This window comes from Seriola aureovittata, chromosome 10, assembly GCF_021018895.1.
Source record: "Seriola aureovittata isolate HTS-2021-v1 ecotype China chromosome 10, ASM2101889v1, whole genome shotgun sequence".
NCBI lineage: Eukaryota > Metazoa > Chordata > Actinopteri > Carangiformes > Carangidae > Seriola > Seriola aureovittata.
The window spans coordinates 15,026,555-15,053,983 of NC_079373.1; the positions used below are offsets into that span (position 1 = coordinate 15,026,555).

Consider the following 27,429-nt stretch of genomic DNA (forward strand, 5'->3'; position numbering starts at 1 on the left):
CAGCGGGGCAGAGCCATTGAACAAAGGGGCACAGGCAGAAATAGAATGACTGTGCATGGCGGAAAGGTTTGCTGGGTTCCTTTGTTTGTGTTTGTATGCAATCAGCAGCATTACCAGAATGTGCCCACTCACTGTGACAGTGGTTGCCTTCATCTTCGTTCACCCATGGGTCACTTAAGAGTACACATCTATGGGTGCCATGATGAGGCACCCAACCAGAAGAACATGAGGGTTGGATGAGGATGAGATAAAGGGATTAGGGAAAGGAAGGGTGGATAAATGAGATTTTTAGACTGTGAGAGTAGTGGCTGTGTTGTGTTTGATGCCTTGGCAGAGACTGGTGTCTGACTAATGTGACGTGATACATTGGGTACTGAAACCAGGGCCAAGGGTTCCTTCCTGGGCATGAGTTTCTGGTTTGGAGCGTCTGTGTAATTGGACAGCTGTCCAATTACTGTACTCTTCTCTTCTTTTCTCTTCTCTTCTCTTCTCCTCTTTACTCCTCTCCCAGTTTGTTTGACAGCGCAGTAAGAGTGCTTGCTATCGGTGCTGTAATCAGAGATTGAGAGATGGATATGTGTTGTTTCTCTCTTCCCTCCAGGTAGCAGCCTTCCTCACTCAACCATGGCAAACCCAGCAGTTATTGATACTTTAGCTAAGGGGACCATACAATAATACCCCGTTCTCTTTCTGCAGGTTGTAGAGGTTCTCCCCACCTAATTTGGAGCAGAAGCTCTTGATATTCAGCGAGGGCCCTGTATTAACTTACAGGAATGCAGGCTTTCTACTTAGAAGTGAAACTAAACACACCATCCTTTCAGGATGTTTTCGTCTGCAGAGCACTCATTCTGATAAATGCTTTTTTTTATGTGACATGATATTTGATCCATTGAAAACATTTAAAGAAAACATGTATGTGGTGTTTACAGGAATTAAATATTATGGTCAAAGCAAGACTCTGTGGTGAGCCATTATACAAATGGAACATTAATCCCGAATGCTTCTTGCCACATCATAAAGATTATTTATGAGCCACATGTTAAAAATCTTGTTAAAATTATACAGCTGCACCTGGCAGACAGCAGCAGAGGTTCAAGCATGTGCATATAATAACATACCTGTGGATGAGGGTAAATGTAGGAGGACAGAGGAGGAATGAGGGGTGGAGTGGTTAAAGCAAAAAAAAATGCAACAGGTTAATTCTAGTGAAAAATTTGCATTTTTTGTTAATTCTTTAAAAAATCGATAAGAGGAATGGAGGGACCGTGGTGGATTTAGAGTCAACACCTGGGTTGACTGGGCAGGATGAAAGACATGTTGTGTCACATTTCTGCTACGTGTCCAGCAATAAGCTAAAATGAGGTGCAATTTCCTCTTGACTAATTAGTGTGGAATTGCTGCTGTTTTATCAGCCTCCCCAGGGCCTCAGCAGAGTGAGCTTCTAGCTGGAGCTACAGAGCACTGGAAGTTGGGGGCAGAGAAGTGTGAACAAGAAAGGGAGGAGTGACAGAGGACATCAGCCAGAGGTGGTATCTGTTGGTTTTATCTGGGGTTATGTGGGCAAAAACACAAGCCCTTGTTTTGGCCTCATATCTGCTAAAGTAGCAGCTCCACATGACTTCAGACGGAAGCCTCTCACATCAGGTGATGGTTTGCCGATGGAGCCTTCAAGCCATGCAGCAGGCCCATAATTACCCCTTCTCTGAGATGCTTTTTCGAAGGGTGAACTCAGTGTTGATTGGTGATCATCTGTGGACACTGATTATTCTCTTGCTTCAAGCTATCAAGTAATCATCTTGTTCTCTGATCATTTCTGATCAACTGCATTGAGTGATCTTGTATCATTTCTTTCTCATTTTTCAAAATTTTGCTTCCTCTTTTTCCTCAGTTTTGTTCTCGTCCATGTTTTATCCTCCCTTCATGCTTCTCCATCCATCCATCTTTTGTTGCTCTCAATGATTTAGAGTAGGTAGATTGCATTCACTAAGGACAGAACAGTCCAAGGCTGAATGAGGGTTATTGGGTTTATGTCAGAGTCAAGGTTCGGATTGAAGGTATAAATCTTGGAGGAAGGATGCAGGCTCATGGATCCTTTCTGTTTGACCTCAGCTTAACACCAGAAGCCCCATTAAAAGAGACGCCCCAGATCGATCGATCAAGCCCCTCCTACCCCCCCAGACTCCCCTGCTATTGACAAGGTCAGTTAATCCATCCTTAAATGTCAGAACGTACAATGTTTATGGGCTCAACTCACACTGCTGATGTGCACATTCAGGGGTCAGCTGTGGCAAACAAAGCGATTTGATTAAAATGCACAAGGGAGCATCACAAGGACATGCAACATGTATTTGGGAGGAACAATAAGTGGGGTAAACATTGGAGCATAACATTTTTAATTGGCAATTGTTTTGTTTTGTGGCACAACAGAAACAGTTGTACTGGTCATATGGGCCATTTTAAGGGAACAGACAACTGTTCTGATAGATCTGGCATCATTATATCAATTAATAGTTTTTACTGGAGATTTTCACAACATTGGTCCTTCTATTCACTTTTTGACTTCATTGATGAGAGATATTGTTTTCTGAAAACGGTGCTACATGTTTAGAGGTTATAGGCTTAACCCTTAGTGAGACAGACTCTCAGTTGATCCCCTTCTTCTCTGATCAAAGGCTCAGCATGGGTATAATCCCCAGACTTCTGTATTGATTTTTAATGAAGTCTAACCTTTAAACCTCAATAAGCCCCAGTGTAACATGACAATAGCAACGACCGAACTGGACCGTCACATCGAGGCAGTCAGAGAGTGAATGTAGCTCCTTTTTAACAGGCACATTTCTGCTCCTCATGGAGCAAAACCATTAGAAAATATTGAATGTTGATTATTATTTCAAGACTCTGTATGAGTTGGCAGAGTTCAGCAAGTGGCGTAAGATGCCTCTGTCCTAAGAATAGTGTATCAGCAGGTTGGAACATTTTTGAAACAGTAGCTCCTGTGTGTCTCGCTAACCACTTTGCCATTGGCAGTGCCCGCAACGAGGGGAAAAAAGAGGTTTCAGTCAGTCACATGTTTGCCTAGCAGAGGTTATTGTTATGTCTACTTCCAGATGGTATACCATTACACGCTGGGCTATGGTTTAGTGCTTTTCGGTTCTTTCTCTCTTTGACTCTTTCCCAATCTTTTCCTCTTCACACCTCGAGCCACACAAGGCTTGCTGTGTAAACCACCAGGAGTACGAAAGTGAAATGCGCAGTCATGTCAATTCAGTTTGTTATAGCATGAACAAAGTGAGCTGTGTGATGTCTAGACTGCTGTCACTCTGAGCTGAGTCAATAAACAGCATGGGTGATGAGTTTCAGCTTGTCTGTCTCCACCATACAAACACACACACACACACACACACATGAACGCACAATGTTAACAGTGACCACAGCACATCCTAACTCACTCCCGTGATCTCTCTCTCTCTCTCATTATACCTGGCCTCCCTCTCGCTGAAGCGAAAGTGGAAAGGCAAGACTCCGCTCTGACACAGCAGCTTTGCAAATGTACATGTTTTATTCTCCAGTGATTTATTACTTTTGTACAGTAAATCTGCAAAACTGCAGCACTTTTACAAACCCTGTAAAATATACAATTCATGTGGCAGATGTTGGATTCAATGATGGATTAAAACAAACTAAACAGCATAAGTTATGGAAAAACAGTTTCCAGAAAGTTCGGACTGTGTTTCAGATTCGGTTTTGTGGGTCTAAGTGTTGTTGCTTTGCTTCTTGGCCATAAAGTACATTTGTTGTATATTTCTTATTTCTAGTAAAATATGGGGCCTGTCTGGTGTGATTGCACTGAATTTCTGAATGTTTTGGGAGACAATCACATTTTTTCGTGTAATGGAAATATTTTTTTGTGTATCAGTGCAGATAACCATCAGCAAGGTATTCAGTAAAAGGAATAGTTTACATTTTCCAAACACAGTTTATGAAAGGATATTTGGGAAAGTCCTACAAGATCGTAGAGCAAGTGTGATGGCTTCTTTCTAAGGCGGCAATAGCACTAATATTATTCTCCAGTTAATGCATTAATAGATAGCTAAGACAGAAATGGGACACGACTTTAACTGCACTGTGTGTCTGGTTTGTATCTCCCTCCCATAAAATCTCAGTTGGGACAAATAGAGTTTAAAACAGAAGCTGATTCACCATAAGAGCAGATCGCTATAAAGGGAACACCTCTGGAAGCCCAAGCTTGGAAAGACTGTTAAGGAAATTAAATGTCTGCCAAGTGTTGCTGTACAACTTCGCCAAAGAACATGGAACCACAAGTGGAAAGGTTTTGGTTTTAGCACCTCTGTGTATGTCCACATATCATTAATATAGCTGAGAGAAGATGAAGCTTTAGGTGTCATAAGAAAACATATCACATGACACTAACACTGTGTAGCGTTTCATCGCCATCAAACGTTCTGCTCACAAATATCACAAGGCTCACTGCTATTCATATATCACCCACACTTCTCTATGCACTGTTTAACTCAGGGTTTCTCATGTGACACAATCACATGGTTAAAAGATGTTTTATTATACACACCATAGCTTGAAGAATTTTCCATACAGTGTGACTTTATTTGTAGGAGTACCTGACCCATAAACTGGGACCAGTTTATGGGCTACCGGTGCTGTCACACTCTGTACGGCTACATGAGTCAGAGAGAGAGGCTGTGTGTTTTTGTTGTTCCCTGTGGAGGTGAGAAGCAGGTAGCCTGGAGGTTGAAATATTGATGGATGATGATAAATTCATGTGGCTGGTGAAAAAGTGAAGCGCATCCAAACAGACACTGCATCCTCTGATCCTCGTGTTAATGCCCGTCTGTGGCCAACTGGTATTGTCCTGTAGAGAAGTTGTCGTGAATGAAAATGTAATGACATTTGAGATTGTTGTACAACTATGCTTCCAATTTGAATGTGCTCACAGAATGCACATGTCTGACTATATGAGCTGGTTAAACGCACGCTCTCAGTTTCACCATAGTGGACTTGTGATTGCCACAATAAGGGTGTGGTTGCTTTGGTGTTGAAGACGATACACTGTTCCCAGTAATTTATTCATAGCTCTGAGGTTTTTGCTGTATTTGTCATCCATTTTTCATTAAGAAAGAGTAAATCACCAACAGCATGTGGTTTATTCAGTCATGAATAGTGCATGGCATACTCTGTCTATTTATGCCATACTCTCATGAGTCTGCTCACATAGAAGAGTCAGAGTGGAAAAGAGTTTTTTTTTTTTTCCACACTTTTGTTTGATGACAGCGATGACAGATATGCTAAAATATAATTTGACTCTTTCCCAACTACTGTTCTAAATAATGCTACTAGTGTTCAGCAGTGGTCAGATTAGATGTGCTTTTTTTGTAGGCTACATAGTCTTGCAGTTGCCCCTGGGGTAAGTTGTTGAGGACCTGAGCTGATCCCAATAGCTCCCAGGGTGAAGAAAGGCCTCACCCTTTTCCTTGATACCAGGACCTGGCGGCTAACACAGCTGGCTTCCATCACTGCATGTTTGTGTGTGTGTGTGTGTGTGTTTTATGCCCACAATAACTTCACTGCCAATACGCCAGTCCTGTCATAGACAGCAACCCAATATCTATGGCGTCACTGCATCATATATTTCTCCTCGTCTGGGGCACGCCAATTAAATTTCATACAATAGTATTTTAAATCTCTTGTAGTCATTTATTCCACTCAGAGGAACTGAAAGGCAGATGGGATGTGAATGTCTTGACGAATCATTAAAAAAAAAACATTCCCAACACTGTTCTGTGTTTTAACCTTTAATATTACTCCTGATAGCTTTTATTCATGTACCTTTTTGCAGATGTGAACCTTGTTTTTTGGGTTTTTTAAATTTTTTTATTTTTTTTTGCATGCTGCCTGTTCTAATCCGTCACTGCTGCGTCGTGAAGCTACTCTTAACTACAGCTGGGTGGGTGGATGCAGGGGTGAAATATGCAGGCTGGTATTGTAAAGGGTAGGTGGGCGGCACATGTGGTTAATTTGCTTGTCTTGGGCTTGTGGTTCATTTTGCTGAGCCAAATCCTCCCATTTAGGCGATTATATTCACAAGGCTTGTGGAGAGTAGGTGGAGGTCAGAGTGGATGAAACAGAGAAAAAGACAGAATGGACAGAGGAATGGAGACATTGATCGAAAGAGTTTTTCGGTGGGGAGGTGGGGTGGGGGGGTATAGGTGCGGAAAGATGGGGAGACATGGAAGCAGATGGGGGTTAATGTATGTACTCGTGTGGAGTGGGGGGAGGTGATACTCAGAGAAAGGCAGAAGAGGAAAGCAGCTTGTATGTGGAGAGATCTGAGGGTTGGGGGTGTGCTTGTGTGGGCAGGAGGTGGGGAGAGTATTGTTTAAGGAAGCCAGAGTGAACGGGTGGTGGTGGGGGGGTAGTGGTGGGGCTCCAGCTCTCAGTGGGTATCGACAGATCTCCACTGCTGTCCCTACTTCACAGCCCTCATCAACTGCACTTCCAAACATACCATGGCTCTCCACAAGTTAAAGACACCCCCCTCACACACACACCCCCACCCCCTGCTGCACTCACACATATGAGTTGATGAACTCTGAGATGGCCAGAGTACTTCAGGCCCTCTGTCTTAGTGAATAGGAGAGTTTAGACCATGAGGCTGAATTGGTGCTTCAAAAGGGGGCATTCTCCTTCAAACCTTGAAACACACAACTCCCTTTGGGCTCAGTAAAAACCCACACATAAACAAGGACGTGCCCCTCTATTTTTTATAGGACCAGTGTTATTCAGTGTATTTTCGAACCCAAGTTTGGCCGAGAGGTGAGGGGCAAAGGAGGATAAGATTCAACAATTTTACAAGACTGTAAAGCTTAAGAAAGTTCTCAGTTTGCAAGGTTACACACACACATAAAATTTGTCTCCAGGCCATTCAAAAGTAACTAAAAATTTTAAGGGTTTTTAAAGAGGCTAAAGTAGAGAAAAGAAAAAGATCAGGAGAAAAGGTTGGGTAAAGCGTACAAAATGGATGCGTTAAGATGAGATGTGAATTCAAAGGGTTCAGTGGAGAAGTGGAGAACTCTTGAGTTGGAAGCTCTGAATGCCCCTCCTGTGTCAGGAACTGGGGCATTCTCACCACTGTCTTTTTTGTCCTCGAGGAAGGGGCAGGAGGATTTAACAGCCAATTTTCAAGTTTGCATATGTATTTTTGATGAAAATCAAACAGAATCATAAGTGACAGTACTTCAACTAAGAGCTTAGATGTCATTCTTGATGTGACATGTAGCACAAGGAGCTAATAGTTACTGTTATCCACTTCAGACTTGAGCATCAATTGCATGAAAACACTTTGCAGTTATCAACATGCAAGGAGTATGGCCCGAAGAAGTGTGGAGTAACATTCTCAAGTGGGCCATTCACTCCTAATTCACCTCAAACAATCACTCGTCTGGCCTTAGTTATGGCAGATTGTGTTACATGTTTCTTGGAATAATGAACTGGTACGTCAACACTGCCAATCCCACATAGCAAAGAAAAGGATCTGTCTGTTCCAGCCCTTAATCCAGTCTGTTTGGGAAGCAGAGACTGTGGCGTGACACTTGTTCCTCATAGTCTCCAGTGTTCTCCCTGGAACCTCCGAGCGCCGGTTAACATTAGCATAACCGTGAGGCCCATCCACTCACTGCAGGATTAGTTCAGCTCTCCTCCCACTGTCTGATGGCTCTTTATCCAGATGGATACAGCCAGTTAGAGGTCTTAACCACACCATTGCCACTAAAGTCATTATCATTCACCACGAGAAGGAATCAGCTCACTGAGGGTCTGCTGTTTAGAGTGAGATTGACATCTCATTTGGGATGGTTTAAAACAAAAGATAGGGAACTCCCCTTCAGACTATGATGGAGTGGCCAATAAATGCCCAGTCAATCTGTCTTTATGCTAAAGTGACTATTAAACATTGTTAATCTGGTCTTGTAATGTTTTTGGAGCGCCGTATTTATGTGATGTGGATTATTTTTTGCGAGACACAAACTTTTTTCACCAAGACCAGCTTCAGCTGTCCATAGAGAGATCGATTGTTGCTAATAGAGATTTTTACATGATGTAAGAATTTTTAAACTTTTTCATGCCCGTGTCCAAATTTGGTAAACTTACTGTATTTCATTCTGGGAATGATGTTTTTTGCTCTGTACTAAAACTTTCTTGTAATACCCCAGATTGACATTTGTCACACTTTAAATCATAAGACAGAATGTACAGCTTGAAAATTAAATTAAGCTTGAAAACAACTTCCTTCATGGAGCTTCTTTGTTCACCCATGAGATTGTTAAAACTTAAGTGGCGCCATCACCAGTTAGATGGGTCTGACTAGATGTCTGTATGTCTGTTGTTCTCATTTTCTATATAAACCATGAGCAACCACACTGTGACGGCAGCTTTGCCACTAATCCATCAGACTCAGGTTAGACACATTGCTGATGTTTTACATTACAGGGGAGAAACTCAACTAGCATGCAGTTGGTATCTTCTCTTTGCAGCCTCACTGTCTGGCTTCTTCACCCAGCAAAGAAAAACTATATCTGCTGTAATTTGTAATGGGATTACTGATAATCCTTCCTGATACATTAAATAACAGTCAACTCAAACTAGTAAACTTTTAACCACTTAACAAACTGAGTCCTTTGAGGTGACTTAAGAGCATAATACATTTGAGCCACACGTGAGATTATAAATTAAGTATAACTTCATTTAAGTATAACTTAATTTATGATACAATTTATAAATCATTAGGAAGTGGATACCACTCAGTATGATGCAGGTCTTCAGAAAAAAAGAAGACAGAACAATGCAAGATATGGAAAAACACAGGCGATTCAACTGATTGAGGAAGAAGTTAAAAGGAAGCTTGGACATAGATATTGACATATTTGATCAGCAGACAAAACATATTAATTGGGTACAAATTTAGTGTATGTTTCATTGGAACTAGGAGTTTTATTTACCTTCTCTGTGTTATTATACCTGATAAAAGTGACATCTTTATGTTAATCAATTGTAGAAGTGATAAAATGTCATTTAAAAAAAAATAATTAGCTGTATCTAAAAGTTTCATCTACATTAAAAAGAAAACTGCTGAAATAACTGAATCCTCACTAAGAATGAGTTTCCTCAAAGCGTTCAACTTTCATGTTCCGCTGTGTTTCCCCGTTTTCACACTCTTTCTAACCTCTTGCCTTGCCCTAACCTTTCCTCTCCTACTACTTTTGCTTTCACAGTTTTCTTTTCTCTCATGCTTTCTATGCTCTCTCTCTCTCCCGCCTACACTGCACTCTCTTCTTTTCTCAGTCCTTCTCTCTCTCTTCCCCTCTCTCTCACGCTCTCTCTCTCTCTCTCTCTGTCTCTCTCACTCTCACTCTCTCTCTCTCTCTCTCACTGACTATGCTGTCTGCCTCAGCTGTTCTCAGTTGCACTGTGTGCCTTGTGCTGTGGGGACAGGGCAGAGCTGCGTACTAGTCCAGACCAATGTTAAGTAGAGAGAGAGGCAGATAGAAAAACAGGGGAAAAAGGGTGAGAGAGAGGGAGAGTCAGTGCAGATTGTGTTTATCAGGCAGACTGGATTAACAGCTGAAACAAACTGGACCTGTTTTTCTTTCTTTAGCTAAAGGTAGAGACTCGGCGATAACGTGGATTGCTGTTCAGACAGAGCTTCATGCTGGTTAGAGTCCAGGACAGAAAACTATGGCAGATGTAACTAGACCCTCTCACTCTTCTTTGCATTTAGTATGGTGAAGATCTCATATTTGTGCTTAGTTTGGTTTAAGTTTACCTTGGACTTGTGGACTGGTGTGGGAGGTTCACTTGCATTGACATTGACCCATAACCCCCAACTCTGCTTTGCAGGTTCTGTCACCCCTGGAGTTGGACTCTAATTTTGGCTTTTGACCTCTGGAACAGGAAAGGGTTTTTTCGATTTGGCAGGGGGTGAGACCTGGTGAAAGCCAGTCTGGACTGACCCACCAGTGTTTATTCATAATCACTGGACAACAGGAACATATCTGTTCCCAGCATTTTTCTTCTATACGAGATCTGAGACGGACTGCGCTGGAGTTGTGTATTTAAAGGACCTGTCTGGCCTCTCTTGCCCCAAGACCATGGGCTTTCTCTGGGGCAGCATTGTGCTGCTGTTTGGGATGGCTCTGCTCGGGATAGACGGCAGCGGAGCCCAAGAGACCAAGACCAAGAACAACGTCCCCCGGCTAAAACTCTCCTATAAAGGTGAGTTCCTTGCATTTGTTTTGTATTTGTTTGACAAATCACTACGCTTAACTATTTTCTCTGAGGTACGTCCTAGAACTTCACCTCTCACGACTATGTAGATTTAAATTCCCAATCCACATAGTATGTTTTGCTGATGAAATGATTGAAGTTGTAGTAACTGCGAGATTCTAGACATCCTTATGAGGCAGAGAGATTCTTTTTTTCTGTTTACTTGTAAAAAATACCAACAAAGTAAACCGAGTTCAAACAGGTTTGAATGAATTCTGTACAAGCATTATTCTTTATCAGGTGAATGCTCTGGTTGTGTGACAGAGTAATGCATATCTGTTGTAGATGATTTCAGTCAGGTAGTTGAGGTTCACTTTTGAACATTAAAACTGTCATCTGCAGACCTCTAAAGCAAATTCTCATTTCACGTTCATGCAGATAACACTTCCAAATATAGTATCTATGTCCATCACTATCCATTACACTTAATTTATGATGATAAAAGCAAAAAAAATAAAATAAAAGTGTTATTCTCATGGAAAGCTTGTGGCAGTGTTAAAAATAGTACTGTACTGGTTTGGTAAAATGGTTGACTGGGAGTAATAAGTAGGAATTAATGAGAGGAATTCTTATATTTACTTTTATGCCAAGAAGAGAGCAGTTTAGTGGGATTTAGGAAAGTAACTCCACTTGCCAAATCAGAAGTGTTCCTGTCAAATGTATCTCTATGGTATAACTAAGCAGTTTATTACAGAAATCTGTCACTGATGTACTCTCTCTGCCTGTCTTTCTGCCACTGTTTTGATCAAGTGCTGTTGTCACTTTTGCAATGAAAAGTGGTGCCAGACATAGACTCCCAGGCAGTTTAGTGTCATTTATCCCTCTCTCCCTTTCTTTTTTCCTGGATGTCATTTTTCCGCTCCGTTCTTTTTTCCTGCATGGTAATTATACTCAGGATGAATGGTGCAGGTCTGTTTCAGCAGATGGCTTTCCCAAAGAGAAATGTTTCTCGCTCAGCACTGGGAGATCCATAATTATACACACAAGCATGCGCATACTCACACACACACACGCGCACACACATAAATACATGGCCATCTGTAGATAGCTAATGATACCTGTGAGCATATCAGTCATTTAAAACCACATGCTGTCAGTTTGGTGAAACACGCCCATTCAGTGATATCTCTATTACAAGCCAGGCCTTCAGGTAGCAGCCTGGCCAGCCTGGTTATTTGGCTGCCATCTCCACATTCAATATTTCCATTAGACCTCATTCGCATTTTGGCTGGTGGTATACAATATTTGGCACCGTCCCTGGCACAGGAGTTCTAGCCAGAGGATAGTGAGCAGGTATAATTTTCATGCCTGCAATGTGGTGGAAATATTATTCATATATTACTGTGGAATTTCATCCAACGTTATCCACTGTAGGTCCCATTAGGCAAGTGACATGGGATTATTGCATTATGAATCATTTATATCATCATATAAATTATTTATTACCCCTGTGAAAGGTGAAGCTGACTCATATTTGCTCATGTAGAGGAGGAAATCAGATGAGCCACTGTAGTGAATTACAGAACACTATCTCGATAGTCTGCGAAGCTGTGCAGTCCTGGGGAAGTAACGTCTGATCAGTGACACACGGGACTGCGGGATGAGGGAACTCTGACCCCTACAGGTCACTCGGAATACTGGGGAAACCTGTGTGTGTGTGGGTCCAAATTAGTGTGTCTTGTGTGGGTGCAGGCGACTGCACACTTGCAGATGTTTTTAACTCTACTGAAGGCTTGACTCATATGAACTCAGCAGGGAAGGGTTTATCTCGAAAGCATGAATCCGAGCAGCAGCCTGCTCCTCCACAGTATGAGCTCCTCAATGAACACAGCTAGGCTCTGTGAGGCACACATACCAACTTCCCTGATCAACCACCACCACACACACACGCACATCCCCAATCTCCCTGCTAAACCCCAGGAGATTCCAACAGATCTTTGAAAGTGAGGGTCGAGGGGCAGGAGGGCAGTGGAGTAGGGGGAAGGATAACAATGGTACCCCATGGCTACCTAAACATGAGCTAAGGTCCAACTGTATCAACAACCAAGTGACTGGGTGATGATGAGGTAGTCGGAGGCCATGGATTTACAGTGCACTGCAGCACAATGAATGGAGTCGTTTCACATATGTTCTGCTTCGACATAAGTTGATACGTGATCGATTCACACCCTAGGGGTAAATGGATCCTCTGGGGAGTAAACAGAGATCCATATGGTTTGCAGGTTTATGGGCCAGAAGAAGTACATCACATGTTGTTTACTGTCCAGTGAAGGAAAGAGAGGGTACTTTAGTTTTATAGGACATGGGTGTACTGCCAAAAGTACTCCTTCTCTCTGACCTGTCCACCCCTTTCCTGAGTAGAGCCAGGGGCTTGCACAAGCGCATACACACACACACACACACACACACACACACACACACGCATGTAGGCAAATACATTCACACCAGTGCAACTAAATTCTCACTCTTCAATACTGAAAAAAGAAAAAGGGCCAAGAATTTAAAAATGAAACTCCAGTGAAAAGTCTTGTTTTTCTGTTCGCAAAATTCTTCTTGTAGTTGTCACACATACAGCTGTTTTTGTTTTTGTGTTAATCTTGTTTTCATCATGGTGTGAAATGACTTTCAATCAGAGTTGGAGAACGGAGAAGTTCTCTTAAAGACTCTTTAATCCATAAGCACGTTAAGAATCTTCGGAGCGGAGTTGGGTTTCTAGGGGTGTGTACAATATAAACTCAGAATGGCCCTGAATGGCCAGGGGAAGGTATCCTATACGCTGAGAGTTCTGGATGTTCGGAAGCTTTCTCAGGTTCCAAATAGTCTGCTCCCCTCCAACTGGAGGCTTGTTCAGGATTTTGTTCGGTAGTGTTCCTCTCAGAGGAATCTTTATAGTCAATTGAATTAGTCATCATCCGTACCAGCAGCAAAGTCAGATACTTTAAGGAAGTAAATTCACCTTGTTTGGTACGTCTACTGTAATCTTCGCTGCTCATGGGTATTGGCTGACAAACAGACATAGCGTCATGTACAAGGCTGAAATCAATATCACAATATAAATAAGATCAATTTTCCAATATCGGTGTCACATTATGCATTATAATGTATGCAAATGCAGTTATCAAACTGCTGTTAATGCAATTAAGTCAATTTCACTGAAAACTATTAACTTCAAACCACAGTTTTAATGTAACTAAGAATTGCTGATACCCTATTGGCTGAAAAATTAATAAAATAACTTCCGTGAATACCCTTTCATTTACCACCACGATCACCTCAAACCAGGCTGTAAGACTTGTAAGAGAGTTTCTATCCGACACTGAACAAATTACTTGCTAGCTTTGTGGTATTTTGTTTCAGTGACTGTATACAGTATGAGTGGCGCAGTGATACACTGTGTTTTGTCAGTGTGCAATCATACACTCAGCCATGTGAACGGTGAATCTCAGTCAAGCTACTGAACCAGGGCCAAGCATCAGTGTTCCCATGTACAGTGCATGGGAACATATGGGTTATTGTCAAGATGTGTTTCTGCTTTTTCTTAGGAAGCACTTAGATAACACTCTCTGTGCCCTCCAGTTGAGAAAGAGAAAGACGGAGTGAATGTAGGGTAAAAGAGTTTATTTTTATCAGTCTCACAAGGGACTGTTGATTCTTTGCATCCATTCCATCTGCCCCCTTCTCTCTCACTCTCTGTCTCTCTCTGTCTCCGTCTCTTTCTCTCCCATTTCTGCCTCTCGCTGTGCTGCTGTCTCTGTCTGTCGCTCACAAATTCATTGTAACAGAGCATGCGAGAGGGAGTAAAACGGTGAGAACAGGACAAGAGGTGCTCAAGCTCAAAGGAAGATAGGTAGTTAGATGGTTTTTATCAAAACAACAAGGGGAGTGTGCAAAGGATGTGAAGAGACACAGTGAAAGAGAAAGTAGGCAACAAAAACAAACAAAAAAGCAGCTGGTAAAAAGTAACATTTGCAGGAGTCTTGACAGGCTCACTTTGTCAATTGTAGGGTAGAGAGAAAATTAGTAAAATATGGCAGGGTAGCAGCTGACACCTGTTACAGGCCACACATTTGCCCATCCACCTGTCTGTCTGTCTGTCTGTCTGTCTGTCTCTCTGTCTCTGGACTCCGAATCCGGACAAAATGAAAACATTATTATTATTGTTAAACTTTGTGATGCAGCTTGCAGTGTATGAAAACCAATTTACAGGTTTTTTGGGGGCTTCCTGGTTTGAAGTTGCAGATGAATACTTCATGCATGCACAGACACACAGATCTGTTATAGTTAACCAGAGTTACCAGTTCAGAGATAGGCCACCACCACTCTGGCGTGGCTTTGAAACATCCTCTTTCCAATAACACACATCACAACATGCTACATAAATGCACACACACACACACACACACACACACACACACACACACACACACACACACACACACACACACACAAACACACACACACACACACACCCACAAACACACACACACACACACACACACACACACACAGATTCACACACAATACCCATAGAGTCTCTGTCTCTGGGTGATTAGCTTTTAATAACTTAGTAGTCGTCTCTGTTGAATGGTCTGTTGCCATGGACACCACTCCCATAGAAAATTTTCATAAACCAGGGATGTGTGTATGTGTATGGTGGGTGGATGTGGTGATGCTGTTCTCCCTTCTGTCACACAGGACTGTGTTTTGAGAAGAAGTGAGGTGCAGTCACGTCTCTGTAGTTTCCCTACAGCTCCTTGACACTTTGCTGTTAATCAAACAAATATTCAATATTCAAAATTCTGCCTCATGACTTATTTCCTTTAGATAAACACATGATGAAAAATTACACAGTCACAATGTTCGTGTTGTTGGTTGTTTATTTTAAGGACCAGAAGGGATATTTCCTATTTGCTTTTGCGCATTGTGTTTCAATGCTGGATGTCAGATAACGTTAACCCTAACAATCTGTAGAACCAAAGATATTTTCTTGTTATGCAGCAAAAGTAAAAATATTACATGTGGAGGAACGTCTCTCTCTCTCTCTCTCTCTCTCTCCCTCCCTCTGACTTTCTCTCCCACACACAAACACAGCCTTAGTGCAGGTGAAAAAGGGTCGGAGGTAGCAGGCGGGTGATACTGTGCTGTCAGTGAAGGGCTTACACTGGATCTACTAATGATTGATCACCATGGCTACAGAGGAACATAAATCTGGGACGCAGCTTTGGACCGGGCTGAGTAAAACTTTTACAGCAACTTTTTCTTCTTTAGTGACCTTGAGCTTCTTTCCATTCTTAAGACAGTGGTTGTGTTACGAGGAGCCCGATAATCCCCAAATTAAATAAAATTACTCTTATTCCAAATTAATTTATCCAATAGCTTTTTATGAATCATGAATCCTAATTTAAATTGTGTATGGTATTCATGGATAAAACCATTAACCATGAACCAGCTTTTTGGTTTGGAAGCAGTCCCATTAAGCATCTTGAGTGGCTACAGACTAGATCTGTTCTTTACGACTTCAAGAATACTTTCAAATCCTTGTGGACTTATTAAGTCAGGTTTAGATGTCAAGTTTTCAGAAGACTTTGGAGTGGGGAGTCAGGGAGCCTGAGGGCTGGGTCACACAGCGGCGTGAGTTTATATATAGGAGACTGTCTAAATCTCTCCCCATCAGCGCTGAGGCACAGGAAACCAACTAAATCACCAAGACAATAACAATAAAGACAGGGTGTCAACTCATTGTGTGTACAGTAGTGTGCATGTGTGTGTGTGTGTGTGTACATTTGAGTGAGGCAAACACATGTGTGTACATGTGTTTATGTAAGTGAAAAATGAAGAGGAGGTAGTTTGTAACCAGACCCAAGACCTCCTTTTTTTTCCATTCCCTCTCACAGCTGTATTTCTTCAACTTTTAACGTTTTCCTTTTTGACTAACCAACTTTTTTTTTTCATTTATCTCATCTCTCATGACCCATGTTTAAACTGTGAAATTCTTATGAAAATGAAAGTGTATGAAAGCAGTCAGCGTGGTGCCAACTCTTCTCCAATTTCCTTTTCTTTTGTACCAGCTTTGCTTTAGGTTGTCTTCTCACTCTCTTGGGTTCTGACACACTTCAGAGAGGGGGCATTTTCCCTGCTAAAACATTCATGAGCGTTTTTGTTATTTACTCCCCGAGAAAGAGTGAGTGAGAGAGAGAGAGAGAGAGAAAGAGAGCACCAAAGTAACCAGTTCCCCTCTGGTCCATAACTCTCCACCCTTTTGTGTGGGTGGTCAATGGGAGGGGGTCATAGTGTGGTTAGACTTTGCGGGTGAGAACAAAATGTGAGAAGGACATGAATGTGTGTGTGTGTGTGTGTGTGTGTATGTCTGCACGTTACACAAAAGGTGTTATAATGCCATAGTCATAATGCCACCTTTAGAGGTCGTTACGGTAATGAGATCTTCAATATCTGTTAGTGACAAGTTCAGCTTTCTGCTGTGAAAGCAAATGTCGCTTCTTTGCCAGACTTGGCAGAGCGTTGCATTACACTGCAAAACGTGAGCTGTAGCCCATAGTAACGCACCCTAATAGCTGATGTGGTTTAAAGTTATCCTGCAGTTTGGATTATGAAATATTAGCAGAGTAATGTGATATTATGTAGTCCTCCCAGTTTTCCACTGTGAGTGTACCAAGTTCTGCTTGGCTGCTCTGGTCAAGGTCACTTCCCCTTGCAGACAGTTTGATCACTGGCTGCCAGTGCTGGCATTACCTGCCCAGTCCAATTTGGCAATTTGGCAGATAGTGAAGAGAATCTGCCAGTTGCCTTGCTTGGCCAAGCTGTACAATGTCCAGTCGTGAGGACAATTTGTAAAGGGAAGGAACAACATTTATGCAAAAATAAAACCACATAAAAAATGGAGCAGGGTGAGGAAGGAGGTGTGGGCTTAAAAAAAGAACATCAGTGAATTGGGGCATGACAACCCTGTGTACGTTCTTTGATTTATCCACCATCCCCTCAAGACATTGAATAGTGAAACCTTAATTGTTTGTGGTACATTATAACAGAGCAGGCAGACCAGTGAATGTCGAGGTGAACCTGTGGTCGCAGGAATTGTAGGTGGCTGGAAATGTTGAAGGTGAAGCTATATCTTTCAAACAGCACCTGGAAATTGAATAAAACAAATGAAATAAATATCAACCTGATGGATTTTCTTGAGCTTTCATTGTACCCACAGTTACTGTGATTTTCATGAAGCGATTATCATATTATGCTGATCACCACTTTTCTTTCCATTTTTCTCTACAGACATGCTGGAGTCTAACAACCTTGTGACGTTTGAAGGCCTGGCCAGCAGTTCGGCTTACCACACCTTCCTGTTGGACGAGGAGAAAGGAAGACTTGTAGTGGGAGCCAAGGACCACATCTTCTCCTTTAACCTCCTCAATATCAGCAAAGACTACGCACAGGTAAAAGCAATTTTTGATTTCCAGTCAGTCTGTCTGGTGGTTTAAACCATTCATGAAGTCTGTTTGCGTTTCTGGCTGACTTAATACTTGCCCTGAGGATGCATCTGCATCCAGAATGCCATTCAGGGGCTCAGGTATCTCTGGACTCCCTTTTCTGTTTCTACAGAAAAGTGCCTCATGAATATTTCAGACCAGTGCTGTCACACACGATCACACGCTGTGCCAGGCCTGTTAGCTGCTCACTGCACACCTGGATGAATAATGGAATAAACTGAAACAAAGTGGATAACAAATCGCATTGTGACCCATTCAACCCTCATATCTACACATGCATGCACACAAGCTGTAGCTGTATCGACTCACTCTGTTAAACTGATTCGAGGATCAGGTGATTCTTGTCTAACATGTACAGGAATTGTGTTTGTGTTTGCAGATCCCTTGGCCAGCTTCTCCCACCAGGAGAGATGAATGCAAGTGGGCAGGGAAAGATCTCTCGGTAAGAGCTAAAACCATCCATCTTGCAAGTGGGTGTTCGCATTTTGCCCCTCCACTCCCACAGATGTTTTTGAAAACGTCTTTGTTCTCTCGTATTATGAACAACGTGCAACTCTGCAGGTCTCAAAGTAAATCTCACATTTTGCACTTGCAGTTGCACTCTGGGATTACACTGGATATATACAAATATATATATTTATATATTTATATATATATTTTAATCACAGACAATATAAGATTTGTTTTAATCTTTCAGCTTGTTTTATACCAGTGTGTTGACATGTCCAATCTGTCATATGGACAACACATCACGTTGCGAACCATAGGTCTGATTATAATCTCAGAGCAAAGATTGAGACCATCATGTGACCTTAATCACTTATCAAGCCTCTGGACACTCCATTTAATAGAGCAAAGCCTTGGAAATCATTGTACTTTCCACCAGATCCACTGGTATAACAGTATGGCATGAATAATAACCACTGTCATATATTCAGGGATCACAGGCATTAGTGTTCCCATGTTATTAAACTTACATTTTTCCATGTTCTCCCTATATGCCCCACAAGTTTAAAGAGAGTGTGTGTGTGTGTGTGTGTGTGTGTGTGTGTGTGTGTGTGTGTGTGTGTGTGTTCCTAGAGTCACAGTCAGAGAACATTTTTGTGGCTTGCCTGCCTGTAAGGACATTAGTCTTTAGTTTAACTGATGAAGTTAAACCTTTACTTGAACAGCACATTGAAGGGCATTGATCTTATCTGGAGCTCTCCAGTATTGTAATTGAGAACAATTCATAAACGCTTAAGCACCTGCACTCTGTTTGTTTGTTTAGGATAAGAATGTTTTATTACATTTGATGAGCTGACGTTAAAGCTGGATCCGAATCGTCCTATGCGGTGACGTTGAGATCCAGGGATTTCTCAGCCCCCTTACCTTACTCAACCCTTGCATGACAAGCCAAGCATCACATCTCCCTGAGTCTGGCCAAGTGCAGTTTTAGAGCAGCTTGTGTGGTGTGGTGAAACTCTGTGTAAACACGCTGAGAGGTTGTCTCTCCTCTCTGCAAGCTGTGTTATGAATTCTATCTTCGATATGGCCTCGGGCAAAAGGCTGGAATGTAAAATCGTGGCGATGATGTTTATGCATCAGTTCACATTGGCCAGAACAGGGCAAGCTCTCCTGCCCTTCTACCCTTCTGTTTGGCTGATTTGAAGCGCCATGAAGCCCTTTGTGTGTTTTCTGTAAACACTGTGGCGTGGATGAATAAGGTGCCCCGAGGGGTGGTCTTTCTGTTATAGAGTCAGAGAAAAGTGAGAATTAAAGGGAGGTGGAGAGAGATGGAGGGTGAGTCCGCCGATGCCCCCCTGATGTACTGTAAGCAGTCAATTGTGGAGATGAAGCAGAAAGGAAAGGGATGGATAGATGAGTGCGAGAGGTGTGACTGTGCTCCCACAAGAAAGAGGAAAGCTGCTGCTACTTCCTGCATTTCCTAACAAGCAATAAAAAGAAACATGAGGGAAAAAAAGAACAGCTATTTAGGTTCTGTATTTTTGAATCTGCTAAATATTCAGAGGTGTTACCACAGTGCAAATATAATAAGTAGATATTTACAGTGCTGTGATGTTGCTTTCAACGTTTATTACTCACAAGTTGTAAATCCCAGGAAAGACAGCTGCTTAAATGACAACAGGAGCTTACACAAACAGAGGCTGCTGTCTGCTGATGACCTAGTAAAGCCAGATGAACTTAGTCATGCATAATTTGTGGTGCTATTCTTTTTTTTTTTACTGCATTTTTTTTCTTTCCTTTCATGAGTATGTGATGACATCTTTAGTTTTATTCGAGGCCAGGTTTGCTCAGGGACGTGCTGCCATTTACGAGGATAAATGCCATATGGCACAGAGACACATGCCTGTTGTGCTTCACATACACACACACACACATACACACACACACGGGAATTGTTGAAGATCTGCATATGCAATGTTATTTTTACAATAAATTTATGGGGAATTACACAGCTCATGAAGCCAGCAGGGACAAATGTCACTGAGTTAGGAAACATGTATATGTGTCATGGTTGAAATAGATTGTGGAGTACTGTATGTAGAGGAGGTGAAAAATATACAGAGTCATGGATGATAATGATCAGTCTGGTCATAATATTATTTCCAGATTTATTACTCAGCCCTCTGTGAGAGTTTGTTGGTCATTTTCAGAGGAATTACAGCAGATTACCGTGGGCTTTACTTGCTGTTATCATTGCAGATCTCTTTATTTAAGTAATAGATTTTCCTCTGTGACTTGTGTGCTTAGTGAAGTCTGACCTGTTTATTTATCCAGCTGTTTCACCATGTTTTTAATGACTCAGATGTCCTGGGTGCTATGGCAACAAGCTTGTGGATAACCATGGCACTAATAGCCATCGTCAGAGAAGACTGTAAAAAAAAAAAAAAAAAAAAAAAAATTATGGCTTTAAAATGGTTTTGCATTGATTGTCAATTACTCATCCTGATTCACATGCTCTCTGTCTCTGCTTCATCAGAGGGAGTGCTCGAATTTCATTAAGGTGTTGCAGCCGTTCAACCAGACCCATCTCTATGTGTGTGGGACAGGAGCCTTCCACCCTGTGTGTTCCTACCTGGAGGTGGGCAAGAAACCAGAGGTACAGGCACACGCTACATTTCCACGACTGCATCCATTTGCTGTGCAGGCATATCATAGCAAAGTTTAAGCATTTAAAGTTGTGAGGGACCATGTCTAGTTGGGTGTGAGCTCTCTTCCTAATAAATGATTTGCTAAGTACGTAAAAATGGTTTCATTTAGCAAAATGAGGTGGAAAATTAAACACAGGGTTTCATAGTCTGCAGGATTTCCAATTCATCACTCTAATACGTAACTGCTGTATGTGTATGTGTGTGTTCATTTGAGTATGAGAGAAGGAAATTGCTCTCTTCTCCTCCAAATGAGTCAGACTTATAAATGTGTGTTTCCTATTCATTAGACAGCTATTTACAGACAATTAGAGGCAGGAAATATCGCCAGGAGAAAAGCCATTTACTGTATATAGATCAGAAGCTTGAAATGTAATTCATCTGATGGGTTTCCTATGAGGGTCGAGGTCACCAAGTCATAAGTGAGTGATGAGATTTATTGTTTTCATTCTCAATCCCTCTCTTTTGCAGTGTGTGCTGGGGGGAAACATGATTTTAAACATCTGCACTGGTCTCGCAAATTTCTCCTCATGCTTTGAAATATGTTTTTTTCTGTATCCGCTGATTAAAATAACAATTTGTCTTTTCTTTACCTGCTTGTTAAAAGAGCCATTCATCATTTGTCGATGGCTGCACTTTTTTCTGTGATTCAGGATGACATTTTGCAGCATCATGGTTTAGAGCAAAATTTTAATGATGAACAATGTTCATCTTCTCTCCACCTGAATGTCTTGAAGTGTTGACAGCAAAATGGGTGTCCCAGAGAGAATTCCACTTATACTGAAGCACCTTTTTTTCCCTCAGCAATTTTATCCTCCTCAGAAAATAACGTGAACCTCTGTATTTGATAGTACACTACAACTCATGGGCCTTTCTGTCTCTCCACATTCAGGACAGTGTGTTCAGACTGGAGCCTCACATAGAAAACGGCCGGGGGAAGAGTCCCTATGATCCCAAGTTGCTTACTGCCTCCATGCTAATTGGTGAGTTTAAGAGCAGATGCACAGCGCTGCACCTCTGTGTGTTAGAGCGACATCATATAAAAACCTGGGAGTCCTGAAAACACCCTCTGCCTTGCTCTTTCATTTCAGCAGATATAGGGTGTAAAGTAAATGTGAATAACAGAACAGGGCATTCCTGTCATTCATTACAAGTGGATCTGCTCTGTAGTTTGTATTTACGCCCTGGGAACCCTTCATTGACAGCACTGTAAACTCTATTTCAATCTGGATATACCTCTTTTAAGTGCTGGGTGTGCATGGCAGATGATACTTTACTGAGTTTTCTTCACACTGAATTCTCAATTTTTTGCCAGATAAAGCAGGACTGTGTGTGAGCATGTTTTTCCTCTCTACCCCCAATCATCGCTAGTCATATTGTGTTATATCACACTGTTAAAGCCAGCAGATGGCCATTTTCCAGCCCATCACTCCTCATCTCCTCTTCCCTTTCTCTGTCCCCTCTCACCAGCATTATTATGTACTCCCCCTGTCTCACACCTCTGTCCTGTCCCTCCTCATCTGTCCCTCCAGCCATTCATTCTTCCCTCGCCTCCCCCTCTCAGCCCTTCCCACTGTGCTAATATCAATTTCACACTCCTGATGTTCATCATGTCCATCACTGTCTGTGTTCCCTGAGGACTCCAAGTCTACCTGTACTGCTAAGCCCCTGAACGATTCCTCAGACTTTTACACCTGCATCACCAAGGAAAAATCACTACAGACTGTTTTCTCATCCAGTGTTACTATGCTAACACAATTTATTCCCTGTGGTCTCAGACAGAGAATTGTATGCTGGAACATCAGCCGACTTCATGGGGCGGGACTTTGCCATTTTTCGCACTCTTGGCAAGCATCACCCAATCAGGACTGAGCAACATGACTCCCGGTGGCTAAATGGTGAGAGAGAAGAGAAGAATCACTGACCATCTCTTTGATCATATTTATGAATAGTTTGGTTTTGCTGGATGTGAGCTCAGCTTTCCACACACTTGATCATGGATCCTAATTGAGATCCTTATGAACAGGCTAAGAGAGTGGGTTGGCCTACCTGCGTCTGCTCATGGTTGGCTTATGTCCTATTTATTAAAATGAAAAACTGCTTATCAAACAGAAAAAAAATCTTGCCATATGTGGCCTTTGGAGGACCTTGTTCTTACTCTTATTTTATTTCCTATCTATATTCTACCATTAGGCCTTTAATCAGTAGTTGCAATATAGCTTTCCACTTTTACACAGATGACACTCGGCTGTACTTGTCTGTCAAACACAATTGAAATGTCAGTGTGAAACTTGAGAATGAAGCTAACTAACCTAAAGGAACATATTGACTCTACAAGACATGGTGCCCCAATTTAAGTGAGGATAAAACAAAAGTATGTATCATTAGCCACAGTGTGAACAAATAACCATGCAGCAGTTTCTGGGACTTAAATCATCTATTATCATGCTGTTATGTCACATTTTACCCTTTCTCTTTTTGCTTAATAACAAAAAAAAAACTTTATCTTTTCAAAGGGCCGAGAAATGAATCCACAACTTTATGTCTTCTGAGCTATTTTATTGTAATTCATTACACTGTTGCTTCAGCCAAGGAGCTGTAGCTCATGTGCAGATGCCTGAAAATATTTCGGCCCATCTTCTGACAAAGACAAAGTGCAAAGAGCGTACTATTCTTTGTATTGGCCGCCAGTGGAGTTTAGAATTCAATAAAAACATTCTTGAATTGATGTGACTATATAGTAAATTAAAATCTGTCTGTTGGATGTTTCCAGTGCTTGGTTTAAAATTAAACTGAGCATTTTCTGTCTTGGTTGCTATTGCGTTTACCAAGCTCCCTGTTTGATATTTTTGTATTGAATACTTTTATTCTGAAGCAATTTTATCCCTTTATCACTTTTTTTTAAGTACTAAATTAATAAAAACTCTTTACTTAATTACTTGCAATCTTGAATTCATCTATCTCTGTATGTGTCTGTGTGTGTGTTGCAGATCCCAGGTTTGTGAGCATTCATCTGATTCCAGAGAGTGACAACCCAGAAGATGATAAAATCTACCTGTTCTTCAGAGAGAATGCCATGGATGGAGAGCATGCTGGGAAGGCCACACATGCTCGCATCGGACAGCTCTGCAAAGTACGCATACGCACATTAACACACAGTCACACGAGCTTGCTCTCACAAAGGAACATACACAAAAGATGAGAGACAATGACACACAAACATGCTCATGCCGACATTATGTGAAATAGCTTCTGTATCTGGAAAAACACTTGACGGGTGTCTGAGTGGCTTTCATCATGGCAGCTTTCAGGCGCTGTTATCTGTGATTATTTTTAGCCCGGAGAAGAGTGGGCTTTGTTGTGCTTAGCGCAATCGCCCCTGAAGACGGAAACCTGAGAGAAACGTTAAATGTCACCAGAACCTGAGAGGAAAAGCCGCCGCCAGTGGCATCACTCTTATCCTAATGCCAGGCTTTGGCACTGATTGGGTTTGCGACACCCTCCAGCTCCAGGGAATGGTTGTAAAATCACTGGCCTTGAATCAGCGTTCACGTTCCAAATCCCATTCTCATTCATTGAGCAGGAATTCACCAATCTGACTGCAGATCAGTGAGTGAGCCTCAGCCTTCCGTGTAGTTGTGTTTCGTGCCTCTTTCATAATAGCCTGATTACCCAGAATGTCAGGAATCTGCTCTCCTCATCACAAGACAAGCCATCCATTATGCAAGATGTGGTATTAATTTGGGCCTATGCCTATTTGGACACATTCTAATTTGCTGTCATAAATCAACACCAAGTGGGATACATTTTTATGAGCCAGCACTTTGTGCTTCTGTGTTTGTGTGCAATGTTCTGGAAAACAAACACTACACTGTGAGACACACAGATGCATATTTTTAGGGTGTGTAGTGGAACATACTGTACTTTAGAGTCTTCTTTTGGCACAACATCAAAAAAGAAAAAAAAGAATCCACTCTTCATCTAATGTCATAGAGTATATTTTAAACAGTGAGTTATTACTGTGTCAGATGTGTAAGTTTCAAAGAAACTCCATGAAAGATAGTTCACAATTTTCCCATGGGCTACATTCAACCGGCAAGAGAGTGTCTCACCTCACTCAACCAGAAGCTAATGAGCCATATACTCCCACCTCAGTAGTAGTGTATGAAATTACCACACACACACACACACACACACACACACACACACACACACACACGCACACACACTTATTGATGATGAATGATAATTGCTAGAAACCTGTGGAAAATAAATAATAAATAATGGAAAGCGTCATGGACAGTATTCCTGTAATTTATGAGTAATTGAACTTCCCTGCTGAACTTCTGTCTGTGATCTGTCAAACAGAACGACTTGGGAGGTCACAGGAGTCTGGTTAATAAGTGGACCACCTTCTTGAAAGCTCGACTTATTTGTTCTGTGCCTGGCAGTAATGGAATAGACACCCACTTTGATGAGCTACGTGAGTGATTGCTCCAGTACCTTAAAACATGTTTCGCATGTTATCTCCTGAAGTTAGAATATTATCTTTTCAGTGGGGAATATGTCTGTAATGTATAGTGTCTTCTCTTTGGGTTTTAGAGGATGTTTTTCTCATGAGCACAAAGGATCCCAAGAGCCCCATGATCTACGCGGTCTTCACCACTTCCAGGTACTGTGACTGACATTGGAATAGTTTTGACCATAATCCTTGATTGCATGGCCTGTATTTTCAACGGGGACCAAGCTTTTCCTTATCTGCCTCACTCTTTCTGCCCATTAGCAACATCTTCAAAGGTTCAGCTGTGTGTATGTACAGCATGACAGACATCAGGAGAGTGTTTCTGGGTCCTTATGCTCACAGAGATGGACCCAACTATCAGTGGGTGCCCTTCCAAGGACGTGTTCCCTACCCACGGCCGGGCACAGTGAGTACTGTATGCTTTTAATTGGACTGGTCGTGTGGGATGCACTTGGAGGGATCCAAAAGCTATTTCTCCTTTATGTCCTACAGCGTAACGGTTAAAACAATTATCTTTCTCCACAGTGTCCAAGCAAGACATTTGGAGGATTTGATACAACTAAGGACCTTCCTGATGAAGTTGTGACCTTTGCCAGAAGCCATCCAGCCATGTTTAATCCTGTCTACCCCATTAACAATCGACCAATCATAGTCAAAACAGATGTGGACTACCAGTTCACCCAGATAGTGGTGGATAAAGTAGAAGCAGAAGATGGCCAGTATGATGTTATGTTCATAGGCACAGGTATACAAATTTGCATACATTGCATACATACTGCAAACTGAACCATCGTAACAGCAATTGATAGATGAGCATATACTGTAGAGTAGATATCAACTCAGGATGTGTGCTTCCATTGTGTGCTAGACATGGGGACGATTCTGAAGGTGGTATCCATCCCCAGAGGCTCGTGGCATGACCTGGAGGAAGTCCTGTTGGAAGAAATGACAGTGTTTAGAGTAAGTTATTCTCTCATCACCTAGTATATTACTTTAGGCACCAGGTATGACTAGATGTTCAATAAGTGTTGTCTGATCTTTTTTTTTTTTTCTTCTGTTGGTTTTATTTCTTACAGGAGCCAACAGCCATTACAGCCATGGAACTTTCAACAAAACAGGTATTGACTAGTTCTTATTGCAAGACGCAGTCATATTAATCCACTAAAGCAACATGGTTGGTAGCGGCGCATTTCTGAAAAAGAATGTTACCTCAGTAAATGAGTTTGGTGAAAGCAGTAGATAAGCTCACTGGATTGCAGTGGGGAGAAACGTTAAATAAAAAAAATAATTAAAAGTGACCACTGTATCTTCGTGTGTGTGAAAAAACCTGTCTCTTAGAGTGAAAGCTTTTCCTCATAGATGACACACCTTGCTGCAGGGCTGAAAGACGGAACAAAGACACGATTGTCTGCACATTTTAAAACACTTAGAGATGAACATGTTTTCACACAAAGATCTCACTTAGGCCTTTCAGCCTAACAATTAGGTCATCAACTTGAATGACAGGGAGAAACAAAACGAGTCAGCTAATTGACAGGTAGGAGGTGCTGAGCACCTGTAGTAAGATGGTCTGTCCACATTCCTGACTTCTATTTTTGTTTCACTGAAAAACACAAGCCGGGTAGACCACAGCAACACTTAGAAACCTAAATAGTAGCTCCTATAAGACATAAAATATCTAACATTTAAAACAGAGTCTTTTTCTCTTCTACCTGCACAGCAACAACTGTACCTGGGCTCAGACATCGGTGTGTCCCAGATGCCTTTGCACCGGTGTGAGGTTTATGGGAAGGCCTGTGCTGAGTGCTGCCTTGCGAGGGACCCTTACTGTGCATGGGATGGCACTGAATGCTCCAGATACTTTCCCATGGCCAAAAGGTACTGAATGTATAATCCACAT

The 27,429-nt window shown here is 41.9% G+C and overlaps 1 protein-coding gene across 3 annotated transcripts in view; it reads left to right on the plus strand.

Moving 5' to 3' along the window:
* The window catches only part of sema3ab (sema domain, immunoglobulin domain (Ig), short basic domain, secreted, (semaphorin) 3Ab), a 41,533-nt gene that overhangs the window by 7,929 nt on the left and 6,175 nt on the right, over nucleotides 1-27,429 (plus strand). Inside the window, exons 1-15 of one of the 3 annotated variants that reach the window (XM_056387847.1) lie at nucleotides 9,498-9,774; nucleotides 9,928-10,302; nucleotides 17,641-17,801; nucleotides 18,235-18,297; nucleotides 20,839-20,958; nucleotides 21,900-21,990; nucleotides 22,786-22,905; nucleotides 23,998-24,140; nucleotides 25,376-25,490; nucleotides 25,610-25,679; nucleotides 25,791-25,935; nucleotides 26,055-26,274; nucleotides 26,398-26,489; nucleotides 26,606-26,647; nucleotides 27,250-27,407. In XM_056387847.1, the coding sequence (XP_056243822.1) occupies nucleotides 10,179-10,302; nucleotides 17,641-17,801; nucleotides 18,235-18,297; nucleotides 20,839-20,958; nucleotides 21,900-21,990; nucleotides 22,786-22,905; nucleotides 23,998-24,140; nucleotides 25,376-25,490; nucleotides 25,610-25,679; nucleotides 25,791-25,935; nucleotides 26,055-26,274; nucleotides 26,398-26,489; nucleotides 26,606-26,647; nucleotides 27,250-27,407 (1,664 nt within the window). In that variant the 5' untranslated portion in view covers nucleotides 9,498-9,774; nucleotides 9,928-10,178. Of the gene's footprint in view, nucleotides 1-9,497; nucleotides 10,303-17,640; nucleotides 17,802-18,234; nucleotides 18,298-20,838; nucleotides 20,959-21,899; nucleotides 21,991-22,785; nucleotides 22,906-23,997; nucleotides 24,141-25,375; nucleotides 25,491-25,609; nucleotides 25,680-25,790; nucleotides 25,936-26,054; nucleotides 26,275-26,397; nucleotides 26,490-26,605; nucleotides 26,648-27,249; nucleotides 27,408-27,429 lie in introns of those variants that run through there. The other 2 variants (XM_056387848.1, XM_056387846.1) reach the window with 2 other exon arrangements.